This window comes from Mustela erminea, chromosome 12, assembly GCF_009829155.1.
Source record: "Mustela erminea isolate mMusErm1 chromosome 12, mMusErm1.Pri, whole genome shotgun sequence".
Classification (NCBI taxonomy): Eukaryota; Metazoa; Chordata; class Mammalia; order Carnivora; family Mustelidae; genus Mustela; species Mustela erminea.
In genome coordinates, this window is record NC_045625.1 from 35,121,287 (window position 1) to 35,134,576 (window position 13,290).

Sequence of the window (13,290 nt, forward strand, 5' to 3'; positions counted from 1 at the left end):
TGAGCACCAAAAGTGCAAGGTACATCCCTTAAAAATGTAGCCACAGTTTCCTATTATAATGTAGCTTAGACAAAGATGCAACAATATTGATTTTTCCTTCAGTCTCATGAAACTAAGGATTCTAATATGCTGAGGTCAGTGACTATTAAAAAATCTTAAAAAGAATCTTAAATCCTCCCTTAGTTTTTCCATTAAAAATTTTAATTTTTTTAGTTTTAACTTATTTTTAGTTTAATTTCTTTAGTTTCCTTCTTTGCTCAAAGTAGTATGTCAATAAGTAGTATGTCAACTGTGTGTGAAAACAGTGCGAAAAAGATGATTGAGATTTTTGATTGTGAATTTTTGTTGCTACCTTTGAGAAACTCAGAAGAAGAAAGTAATTTTTTGAGTGGAAAATAGAATCAAGTGGTAGAAACAGGGAAGCAACACTCAGAAACTGACTGTCCTCTGGCTTTCAAGCTACTGTCCAAGAACGTAGGAAGAATTTAGAATCACTTTTTTTTTTTTTTTCCCCCTGGTCTTCCTTTTCAGAGGGGCGGGGTCAAGATTCAGTCTGGGATTCAGATGCCTGTTAATGACTCTTAGCTCTGTGGCAGCTCAGTCAAGAGAATAAACAGCTGCCCTGTTCATTAATTCAAACAACACCGGGTACAGAGCTTTTGCTGCGGGATGGAAATCAACATGTATCCTCACTGGAAGTTGTGTCTTCAAGGACCTCACGTAAGTCATTTAACAAGTCAGCAGAGCTTGATCGTGAAAACTGCAATCTGGGGAGGGAAAAAAATAAAGGGAGAAATTACAAGGAAGAGGAGGAAAGCTTTGGTTTTAAGCCTATCCCATCCATCTTTTCTTAAATGTCTTCTTTTTGACTGCTAACCCATGTTAGTCATTCTGTGGTTGCTATTTGTTTCTCTGTTACTGTGCTCAAACTCCCAGTCTGAACTGAAAGCTGGAAATGAACTCTCCCTCAAATGCCTCGTGCTTTCATCAGATAAAGAGGGTTTGCTTTTTACTTTCTGAGTCTCCTGCTTCCTTAAATGTACTTTATTACCAGAAGTGTGATGTTCCTGACAACTATTTTTACTTTCTTCTTTGCTTTTGAAACTTGCTGTATAAAAGGGCCCAGCTAATGCTTCTTTCTCCCCCAATTAGTTAACTGTTGGCTAGCCACCTGTGGGAGAGGAGTGTGTTTATGTTGAGTTAATTAGTTTCCAGTGGTAATGGCGATTCCCATGTTTATTGAAGTGTAACTATGTCATATAGTGTGCTGTATTATAGTGAAACTTATTTAAGCAAAATTTTTATTGAGGCATAAGGAAATCCAGATGTTTTAGGGAATTATCATCACATTTCAGTTTGATGATTTAAAAAAATATATTTATATATTTAAAGATCATCTAGGGGTGCCACGCTGGCTGAGTTGGTAGAGCATGTGATTCTTGATCTCAGCATTGGGAGTTTGAGCCCTACAATGGGTGTAAAGATTACTTAAAAAGATAAAATATTAAAAAAAAAAGATAGTCTGTAGTTAAGGAATGGTTTATAAGCCATCTTCCATCAAATAACATCATTCTTGCAATTATTTTTGACATAGTCAGAGTCGACTTCTAGCTGTTTCACTAATGTCTAATCTCAGTTTGCCTTCTTTGGTAAGAAATTATTATCTTCATTTTTTGTAGCACTTGCACTTACATTTAAATTCGAGGTCAGAGTTTCTGAGTTCTAAGTTGGAACTTCTTAGTGTTTTTTTTTTTTTTCTTCTTCCTCATGTTTTCAACTAAATCTAAGAAATGGCTGTCTCTAGTTACAAAGGTAATATTTGTTCTGACTCCCATTTCTCATGTGACTGATTTTTTATAATGTGCCTTGAAATTACCATTTCATCCGTCTGCCTAATGTTTGGGGGTTCTATGACCACATCAACTCTGAAATACTGTAGTTTTAAAGTTACCTTTCAAGGTTCTCTTCCCCTTACTAATATTCTCTTCCCCTTACTAATAGTCTGTATTTTCCAATATTCCTTAACAAAACTTTTTGTTCTGTTGGGTTATTCTTTTCTGTATGTTATTCTCACTCCCTTATTATGTTCAATCACACCATATTCTCTTCTAGAAAAAATGCTAATCTAAAATGTAAAATTGATAGGATCTCATGACAGACTGAACATGAGAGCTGATGGAGGAGAAGTCACAGAAGTCTCCCAATTACTGGGTGAATGATGATATCATTCACTGAGAATTAGAGTGGAAAAGCCCAAGTTTATGGTGAAGAAAATTTCACTCTGGCAAGTTGATTTGAAGGGCCTGTGGAATGCAGCCAAAAGCAGGTGTCCTAAAGGGAATGATATATTTTTTTAAAAAATATTTTATTCATTTATTTGAGGGACAGAGATAGCAACAGAGAGCATAAGCAGGGAGGAGAGGGAGAAGCAGGCTTCCTGGGGGGCTCGATTCTAGGACCCTGGGATCATGACCTGAGCCGAAGCCTCCCAGGCGCTCCTAAAAGGTGTTAGTTATTTGGGTCTGGACTGAGAAGACTAAGCTAGAGTTTCAGATTTAGCAATAATTTAAAATGTTTGTTTGGGGGGCGCCTGGGTGGCTCAGTTGGTTAAGTGACTGCCTTCGGCTCAGGTCATGATCCTGGAGTCCTGGGATCGAGTCCCGCATCGGGCTTCCTGCTCACCAGAGTCTGCTTCTCTCGCTGACCTCTTTCCTCTCATGCTCTGTCTCTCCCTCTCTCTCTCTCTCTCTCAAATAAATAAATAAATAAATAAATAAAATCTTTAAAAAATAAAATAAATTGTTTGTTTGGTAAGCTGTGCGGGTGGATGAAGTTATGCTGGGAGTTTACTAAAGTGAGATGAAAAGGAAGCTAAGTGGGGAATTCTGGGAAAACTTTAACTTTTAAGTAGTGATTTGAGGAAGTATAGAACCAGAGAGGTGGCAGGTAGGCAGGAAACCAGAGATGTCGTGGAAACAGAAGAAGACAGTTTCCAGGATGAGACAGTGACCACAGTGTAAAGAAGAAATTACCAGAAGAGCAGCTGGAGGGCAGGGTAGAGTAGGTGCCTGGCGGTCAGAAAAAGTGAGTGGAGAAAGAGGAAATGTAGCCAGGAAAGCACCACTGAATATTTAATGTAAGACACCATAAACTGATGTCCCTGGGCTTCCACAGGGTTTTACACCCTATAAAATTAAGTTTAATAATGTCTAAGAGTCTAATCATCTAGGATTTAGAAAACAGTTACACGCAGAATTTTATAAAAAGAGTTCTGAACTGGCCAAGTATAACAAACTGGGTATCAGGGGCATTAAAAAAACTCTGGCGAAACAGGTAGAACAAGAAATGTAGCTGGGTGCCTTGGGCTAGGAGTGTGTGGTGTATTTCAAAATAGATACGCATTTTGTTGGGTGAATTACGCCTGTCACAATACGTATCGCTGACCCACATCATTGTCCAGGTCTCCAGTCTAATGAAAACGACCTTTAGTTATTGCAAATTCAACATGTCTTAATCAGAAATCTTTATCACGGCCGCCAGCTCATCCCCAAACTTTCTTCTTCTCTGTTTCAGACAGCAGCTCTGCCAGCCACCCCACTGCTTTGAAACAGAAAACTCAGTCGTTCTTTTACAACATCGTCTCTTCTGTCTCATCTCCGCTATCAAGTTCTGTCCATTCTTTCTCCACATTCTTCTGATTCTCTCTTCTTAATTCCCATGACCACCAGCACCTTAATTCAGGTCCTGAAATCGGATTTTTAACTGGTCTGCCTTCTAGTCCTACCTCCTCTTTCCAACCCATCTTCTACAACTGTAATTAAGCAAGTCTGATCATGTCACTCCCTTGATTTTAAAAATTTCCCAATTCTAGTGAGGACAAAGAAAGCCTAGTTTCACCAGCAGGACATCGTCCAAAACCCTTGCTGAGCGGGACTTACCCCACCGCCTCACTGTATCTCGTTACTTTCTGTCTCCACACATCTATCCTAGAACACTGTTACGTTTCTTCCTGTTCTTCAACTTGCTTTCTCACCCTTGATCCACTATAAAATCTGAGCAACACTGTTGTACTAGTAAGATCATAAGCTTGAGTGCTGGAGGAGGGTAGGTGGGGAGGTTGAATCCAAGTGACTTGGACCAGCCACAGAGAAAAGAACTGGGATCGACTCTTATTTTTTTTTTTTTAAGATTTTGTTTCTCTTAAGTAATCTCTACACCCAGTGTGGGGCTCAAACTTACAACCCTGAGATCAAGGGTCACATGCTCTACTGACTGACCCAGCCAGGTGGCCAGCAATGACTCTTTGATATGATCCCCACCCCATTTCACTTGATGCTTATTAGACTGTATTTCCTGCATAGTTCATGATTCAAGGAACTCTCAGGGAGACAAATATATCTAACAGAATGAACTTTAAGAAATTTATGATCTGTTGAAAAAATAGGACATAGAGAGTAAGTAACTTATGTGACATGAGACCTATTACTTTACAATCATAAATGTGTACATGAGATCTATTACTTATAAAACATGAGATCTATTACTTTACAGTAAATATAAAACATGAGATAAAGCATGAGATCTATTACTTTACAGTCATAAATGTGTACATTCAAAGATAGCAGATAATTAAGAATAAGTATGAAATAAGTAATCAAGACAAGTGCAAGCGCTACAGGCATTTAGAGGAAGAAGTGATTGTTTTGGGATAGGATGTTCAAATGAGGTTTTACAACAGAAATAGGACCGGAAGCACGAGTAGCAGGTTAGTAGCAGGAGGGATGATAGCCTTCTCATTGTGGGGAACCACACAAAGTTAGGCAGAGAATATCTGTTCAGGGCAAAAGGATCTGGGTAGGGGAAAATGTTAATGACAGGAAAGGTCAGGGTGTGATTGTGGGGGACTTTCAATCTAAAGTTGATGTCATAGGCATACCTTACCTAGCAGGGAATAGGGAACCAAAATTGTTCTTAAGCAAAGAAATGACTCAATGAAAGCATTCCTTTAAGGGGATTCACCGGGCAATAACATGCAGGACAGATTACAGAAGCAAGGGAATGCAGGCTGGAAGAACCAATAGAAACATAGTCATTTAGGTCTAAGATGCCATATTTTCTCAATTCTAAGACACTGTTGACATAATAGAGTTCATAATTTAAAAAACTCTACATTAAATATATATATTGATTATAAGATAAATCTTGACTTTAGGTGTGAATATCATAAAAATATAGGCATCTCAGAATTAAGGAAATAACAGGATGAACTAAGGTAGTGATGCTATAACTGGTAGGAATGGGAAGGAAGAATAGATGCAAAAAAGCCCCAAAACCAAAACAAAACAAAAACCCCAAAACCATTTTTTAAAAGTTGAGACATTGGATAGTAAGAGTCAAAAGACTAAAATATGACTCTGATTTTGAGTCTGAATGCAAGTGGCAACTTGGTGCCATTAACAGACATGGGGAAGTTAAGAGGAAAAAAAAACCCAACTAAATTTTTTACATTGAGTTTGAGGGGAGGAAATATCTAGCAGGCAACTGGGATATGGGCCTAGAACTAGGAAGAAAAATATAGAGTATGCATCCTAGGAATTATCGACACAGAAGTTAAAACGGAAGACTTGAGAGTGAAGGAAATTCTGAAGGATGGCATATGTAGAGGGCCAGAGGCAGAGGTGTAATCCTTAGGAAATACCCACGTTTAGAGACAGGAGGCAGGGTAGGGAAGAAAAGCAAAAATGATGTGACAGGTTGGATTAGATTCATTCCAGGGTGGGGTGGGAAAGTTATGAGATGAGAAAGGTTGAGGCTTATGTTCATGCTTAGGGTTTGTAGATGTTAATTATGTGTATTTGGATGTCTTTTTTTTTTTTTTTTAATTGAGGGGTGGGGGTAGGGCCCGGTGAAGAGCCCAATCTCATGATCCCTGAGATCATGACCTGAGCCAAAATCAAGAGTTGCACGTTTAACTGACTGAGCCACCGGGGCACCCCATGTATTTGGTTGTCTTAAGCATTCACACAGGTATGACGAAGCCCACTTCAGTACTCCGAAGGAATGTCCATGTGGGACCCCATCTTCAGCTTCAGCTTCATGCTGACTGCCAGGTGTGGGCTCTTCCTCAGCTCCAGGGATTTGGGGCTAGTACCTTGGCTGATTCCTCAGCCTATACTGAGAAATCATGAAATTTCTCCCAGGGCTTGTTGCTGGCACTGTGTGCTACCGATCTTAGCCAGGTCCTTGCAAGTCCACAAGAACACCCTTCTCACAGAACTCTTTCATGAGCAGTTATTTTAGAACATAACTTTTAGAACATAATTTTGTTGATCTAACTTGTTCTAACAGAGTCAAGTTAAAGATAAACTAGTTTTAAATACTTTTGCAGTTCTTCCAGAATAGCTGTGCAAATTAAACTTTCTGAACTCCAATTAGTCAGGGATGGCTGAGCTGAGCTCTCTCTGGCTTCCCTCATTTTCCTAGCAGACAGATAAGAAATAAAATTACTTACTGGTTGGAAATATGATGGTTTCATAGCTCATAAAGAAAAATACACTTAAAAATTTGAAGGAAGGGCAACATTTCATAAAAACAAACACATAGTCGTTGTATTTATTTATACTTTTCTTCTCTAATTGGGTGAGCTGGCATGGAGAGGGCTCACCACTAGAGGTGCTTTAAAGAGCTGACTGGTTCACATAATAAGCTGATTAGTAATTGAGGATATGAAGAATGAGTGAATGGTCCTGATTTCAAGAGGCTTCTTTTCTTGTTATGAATGTCTTAATCACTACCTTTGTAAGCATATCTTTCCATCTCATGCTCGCAAACCTGAAGTGGACACACAGAGTTCAGGATATTACTGAATTATTTTCAGTCAACGTAACCTTAATCCTTACATGCTTTCCCTAAAGGGGAAAGAATTGCTTTCTCATCTGTCATCATCAGTGCAACAAGAGCAGTTCTGTCTGTTCTGGGGAGGTGCCTAGATGACTTGGTTGGGCTATTAGCAATCTGGCTTATGCAGTGATATCTGGTTTGTAAGATGTGTTTTATTTTTATGTACTCACGAGGTTCTGGCAATTAAAGGTGTTGTGCCTGATATATAGAGTGGGGCGAGGGGGACCAGTTAACAAAAGGATATTTATTGAACAGAAATATCCAGCTTAATATGGTGGTTAGTTGCTCGATTTTTTCCATGTCTGGATTTCTTCGTGAAATTGGCTAAGGGCAGGAATGGCAAGTACATGGCACCATCCCTGCCTTCCTGCCCTCCTCCCTGCAAAACATCACAGCTGATAGCCCAGGTGTTTTTTCCTTTGAACTCAGCATCAGAGTCATCTTCCACACAGTTCTCCAAGAAGCCACTACCAACTGGTTGGAGTTGGGAGTTGAAATAATGGGGTTAGAATTTCTTCCTGTTTACACTTTTGGTGTTAGTATCATCTTATTGTGAGGAACAGAGCCTCTTAAGAAACAGAGGATTTTTTTTTAAGAATTCATATGGGTTGAAGTTGTGCAGGATCCAAGGCAAGTCAGGGACTGAATTCTCTCCCTACAGCCCACATGTTCTACCTTCTGTAGCATATCTGTTGTGTCTGTTTTTGTGCCTCATTTTCCACTTCACTCCCAACTGGCCAATCCTCCCTGTATTCCGTGGTCTAAATGCTTCAGAGAGCTAGTTTAATGTGCTTAATCAATACCATTGTGTCTATTACTAGCACAGCCTTGGTGCTAGGACTTTCCATGGGTCATGGATAGGCAGCCCTTGCATAGACAGCCCACAGACACTGCCAATGTTTTCTTTCTTTATTTTAGTGGTAGTTATGCAGGTATGTTTACTTCATGAAAATTCAGAAATCAACACATACTTATTATGTGCAAGTATCTTTGTTACACTTCAGTGAAAAGTTAATTTTTTAATTTTTATTTTTTAAAAGATTTATTTATTTGAGAGAGAGACAGTGAGAGAGAGCATGAGTGAGGAGAAGGTCAGAGAGAGAAGCAGACTCCCCGTGGAGCTGGGAGCCCGATGCGGGACTCAATTCTGGGACCCCGGGATCATGACCTGAGCCAAAGGCAGTCGTCCAACCAACTGAGCCACCCAACCGAGCCACTTTTAAAAAAACTTTATTTTTTTAAAAGGGCCACACTGGCCTCATTTTCTTTTTTGAAGGCTTTATAAAATTAGTACATCAGGAGACTGTCTTAGACATTGTATACCTTGATTTTATTGTGTTTATTTTTTAAGATTTTATTTAATTTAGAGGGGAGGGGCTTGGGAGGATTGGTGAGCCTGGTGGTGGGTATTAAGGAGGCATGTATTGCATGGAGGATTGGGTATTATATGTAAACAATGAATCTTGGAACACTATACCAAAAACTAATGATATACTGTATGGTGACTAACATAAAACAATAAAAAAAACTATCTGGGGTCTCCCTCAAGCGGGGCTCCCTGCTCAGTGGGGAGCCTGCTTCTCCCACTTCCCTCTCCCCCCATTTTCTCTCTCTCTCAAATAAATAAATAAAATCTTTTTTAAAAAAGAGAAAAAAAGATTTTATTTAGTGGGGGGATAAGGAGACTCCACAGACCGTGGCGCCCCTACACGGAGCCCATGGGGTGGGGGGATTGGCTCATGTGTGGCTCAATCCTGGGGTCCTGATATCACTACCTCAGCGAAAATCAAGAGTCCCTCGCTCAACTTGACTGAGTCACCCAGTGTCTCCTGTATTCTTGATTTTAAAGGAGATAGCTTGAAAAGTCTCTTAAAGACATTTATGTGAGTGATTCAGAGAGATGTGGGCTGGATAACAGAAGAGTTATGTCAATTCTTAACTAGTGGAACAGCATACCCAAAGAGCGATGAGCAAGTGCAACCTGAAGATGGTTTTCTATCATAAGAAAGGCTCTGTTTAGTAGAAAGAGGAAACACCAGGTAGTGTCTAAACACATGGGATCTTCTTCTGCTTAACAACTCTGTGACCTTAGGCAACTTTCCCTTTCACGCTTCAGCCTCCTTATCTATAAAATGGGAGTGATAGAATCTACACCTTAAGGTTGTTCCAAGTACTGAGAGAATATAAACAAAGTAGTTAGGATAATGGGGTGCTAATACTTGGGTAGACTTTATAGAGAGGCGACTACTTTACAACTAAACCACCAAATAAAAGAGCAAAAAAGTCCCTATTAAAAGAAATGTTCCTAAAGTGGTCAGATGAACATCTGTCAGGGATGGTTTCGAGAGGTCTCCTCCTTTGATGAGAAGGTTGGGTTAGATGATCTTTTAAGACTTAGGATTCTCTGATAACCCAATTATGCCATAAATGTTTGAAATTGTAATTCTGCTTATGGAGTAATTATGGAAAATTTGATTTTATTATATCATAAAGCCATATGTACTTTTTTTTGCAACTTGTAGAGCTCTCAGATTAAAGCCAAAGGAAACCAAACCAAACATAAACAATGACGTGAGAAGATTTTGATATGTTAAATTCACAACTGTTAAATAGCAAAGTAACAGAGATCTGGAAATGTAAAGGTACGGATAGAAACGTGATCTGAGAAAGCCAAAAGGAAATGTCTCCTACAGTTCCTTACTGCAACTTCATCTCAAGAGAACATCAAGAAAAAGTCTAAAAAAGAGGGTCATTTCATTTCATTAATTTCACTTTCATTTCAAGGTTAAGTGATTCCATGAACACAGAACTATTCAAACTATATATGGAAATATAAAATTTTCAATATTGGTCAAACATAAAATCTGAGTGGCTTAATAAGTGCAAAAATCCTCAAAACTGTATTATCTTTATTCAAAGTATTTGTATTTCTAGTTACATTTTTCCTAGCCATAACTTAAGCATTAAGTATGTTAAAAATATGTAATACTGGGGCGCCTGGGTGGCTCAGTGGGTTAAAGCCTCTGCCTTTGGCTCGGGTCATGATCCCGGGGTCCTGGGATTGAGCCCCGTGTCGGGCTCTCTATTTGGCGGGGAGCCTGCTTCCCTTCCTCTCTCTCTGCCTGCCTCTCTGCCTACTTGTGATCTCTGTCTGTCAAAAATAAATAAAATCTTTAAAAAAAAATGTAATACTTACAAGATACATAAAGAAGCACAGATATCTCAAGGGTACAATTTGAATTCTAACAAATTAAACACACCCATGTAATGAGCATGCAGATTTTTAAAAAACTGAACATAAATACTGTTTTTTTAAATTAAAATTTTTTAAGTTTTAAGAGAAAAATTAGTGTTCTTTTCTGGATATTTGGTGATATGGCATGTAACTATTATTTTTAAAATATTTTATTTAAAAAATATTTTATTATTTGACAGAGAGTGAGAGAGGGAATACAAGCAGGGGGAATGGAAGAGGGAGAAGCAGGCTCCCCACTGAGCAGGGACACTCCCCCCAATTCAGGGGGTCGATCCCAGGATCTTGGGATCATGATCCAAGCTGAAGGCAAACATGCAACGACTGAGCCGCCCAGGCGCCCTAAAGATTTTGATTTTATGTTTTATTTCTTTAAAAGATTTTATTTGTTGGACGGAGATCAAAAGTAGGCAGAGAGGCAGGCAGAGAGAAAGGGGGAAGCAGGCTCCCCACTGAGCAGAGAGCCTAATGTGGGGCTCCATCCCAGGACCCTGAGACCATGACCTGAGCCAAAGGCAGAGGCTTAACCAACTGAGCCACTCAGGTTCCCCTAAAGATTTTATTTTTAAGTAATTTCTGCACCCAATGTGGGGATCCAACTCACAACCCCGAGATCAAGAGTCACATGCTCCATTGACTGAGCCAGCCAGGTGCCCCTGGCATGTAAGTTTAAAAGTTTATATAAGTTTATGCCCATCTTGGGGTGCCTGATTGGGTCAGATGGTTAAATGTCTGCCTTCGCCTCAGGTCATGATGGGATCGAACCCCATATTGAGCTCCATATCGAGCCCCATGAGCCCCATATCAATCCATATATTGAGCCCCATATAGGGCTCCTGGCTCAGCAGGAAGCCTGCTTCTCCCTCTTCTTCTCCCTTTGCCTCTCCCATGGCTCATGCTCTCTCTGTACCTCTCTGTCTCAAATAAATAAAATCCCTAAAAAATCATAAATAAATAAATAAATAAAATAAAAGCAATGTGCCCATCTTGAACATTTCCCTGGGGTTTTGATACCACTTGTGTTAGGCAAAATAGCTCCCAAAGAGCCATGTCTTAATCCCTAGAACTTGTGAATGTCCCCTTATATAGAAAAGAGACTTTGACAATGTGATTAAGGCTTTTGAGAGGGGAAGAATATCCTGGACTATAATCACAAGAGTCTTTTTAAGTCAAGGAGGAAGAGGAAATGTGACAAGGGAAACAGAGGTCAGAGGGGCCACAAACCAAGGAATGAGGGCAGCCTGTAGCCAAGGAAAGGCAAGGAAGTAGATTGTCCACTGCCCCCTAGGGAAGGCCGACCCACTGATACCTTAAAAATTAAAAAAAAAAAGACATATATTTGAGATATTATATATTACTTTCAAGTATACAGTGAAATGATTTGATATATGTATATATTGTGAAGTGATCACCATTATGTTTAGCTAACATCTGTCACCAAACAGTTCAATTTTCTTTTCTTGTGATGATATCTATATTGCTACTTTGATTTTAGCTGGGTAAAACTCATTTCAGACTCCTGAGTTCTGGAGAGAACTGCAAGATAATACATTAGTTTTTAACCACTAGGTTTAAGATAATTTGTTGTAGCAGCAATAGCAAACTAACGCACTCTCTGGTGAATCTATGTCCAGATTCATATATCTTATTGTTCACTTAATAGGCATCTCAAATATATCCCAAAATAAAACTTTAAACTTCCCAAACGTGGTCACTCCCTCAGCTTTTCTCTCATCTTGATAAATAGCACCAATCACCCAATTACTAACACCAGACACCTGGAAGTCATCCTTGTTTCCATCCTTTTCTCTCATTCCCTCATACCTAATCCATAATTTTCAATTCTGCTTCCAAATTCAATCTCATATCATCCATTTGAGTTTCACTGTCACCATTTTTAAAATTTTTGTTCTCTTTAATATGCAATATGTGCATATATTACAAAACACAAAAGATATTATAAATAGGTATTTGGTGGAAAAGTCCATCTCCTTCCGGCCCTGTCAGTGGGACCAGTTTTTTATGTATCCTTCCAGATTATTTTTTTCACTGCCACCATTCTTTCAGTGCCAATCCATTCTCCACATACTATCCAAAGTGATATTTAATAAAATCTGTTGGCACTTCCTTACATAAATCCCCTTAAAGTCTTGTCATTTTGTGGCTGAAAATGACCTTTTAGTAGCTCCAGGCTAGTTGCCGGAGAAATGCTAGTTCCTAAGTACTCTGTAACTTACAGCTTCATTATTAAATGAAATACATGAAATGCAAAAGTTAGGGTTTGAAATTCGCCTCCGAGCAAGAACTCTGGATGAGTAGTTAAGTTTCACCTGTGGTCAATTATTTAATGGTGGTAAAAAATGTTGTAATGTTTTTTAACACCAACTCATTCTAAGTTTGTCATTGGTGACTCGGTAATTTGAAAAGATCATTAAAAGGTCTTTATCAGGGGCGACTGGGTAGCTCAGTGGCTTGGGCCGCTGCCTTCGGCTGGGGTGGTGATCTCGGGGTCCTGGGATTGAGTCCCCTGTGGGGCTCTCTGCTCGGCGGGGTGCCTGCTTCCCCCTCTCTCTGCCTGCCTCTCTGCCTACTTGTGATCTCTGTCAAATAAATAAATAAATAATCTTAAAAAAAAAAAAAAGGTCTTTATCGGGCACCGTGGGAGCCCTCTTCCGCCACCTCTTCAGCCGCTGCCAAGTTCCCCTCTGGACTTCCCCGGCCCGACTGGCAGAAGGTTCCCTAAAAGGAGGCCCAGGCGGAGCGCCTTATAAACAGCTGGTATGTGCCTTGTTTGGTTCATTATCAACACTCCATCAGTCTTCTAGCAGACACCGTCCTGCAGTGGCGAGGCTTTTATCTCAAAAGATGGCTCTGGGGCGGACCGGCGGCACGACAGTATTGTTTTGGTCAGGGCCTATGAAATGCCTCAGGGAAGAGGAGGCGTAATTCTCCCTTGGGTGCAAGGCCAAAACAGCTTCCACGTGCGAAGACCCGGGCTCTCCAGCGTGCGTGGGCCGCGGAGCACTACGCGTCGGGGCGGCAACACGCTGCCGGAGTCCGCCACAACAACGGGAAACACTCCACCCTTCCCGGTCGACCCCTTCCAAAAACCGTTTGGCAAGGGGGTGGGGCTCTGC

General features: G+C 40.1%; 1 protein-coding gene across 2 annotated transcripts in view; it reads left to right on the forward strand.

Moving 5' to 3' along the window:
• Positions 1–551: 551 nt before the first annotated feature.
• The window catches only part of GNE (glucosamine (UDP-N-acetyl)-2-epimerase/N-acetylmannosamine kinase), a 43,150-nt gene continuing 30,411 nt past the window's right edge, over positions 552–13,290 (forward strand). The window contains exon 1 of one of the 2 annotated variants that reach the window (XM_032306569.1): positions 552–720. In XM_032306569.1, the coding sequence (XP_032162460.1) occupies positions 670–720 (51 nt within the window). In that variant the 5' untranslated portion in view covers positions 552–669. Of the gene's footprint in view, positions 721–12,909; positions 12,932–13,290 lie in introns of those variants that run through there. The other variant, XM_032306571.1, reaches the window with a different exon arrangement.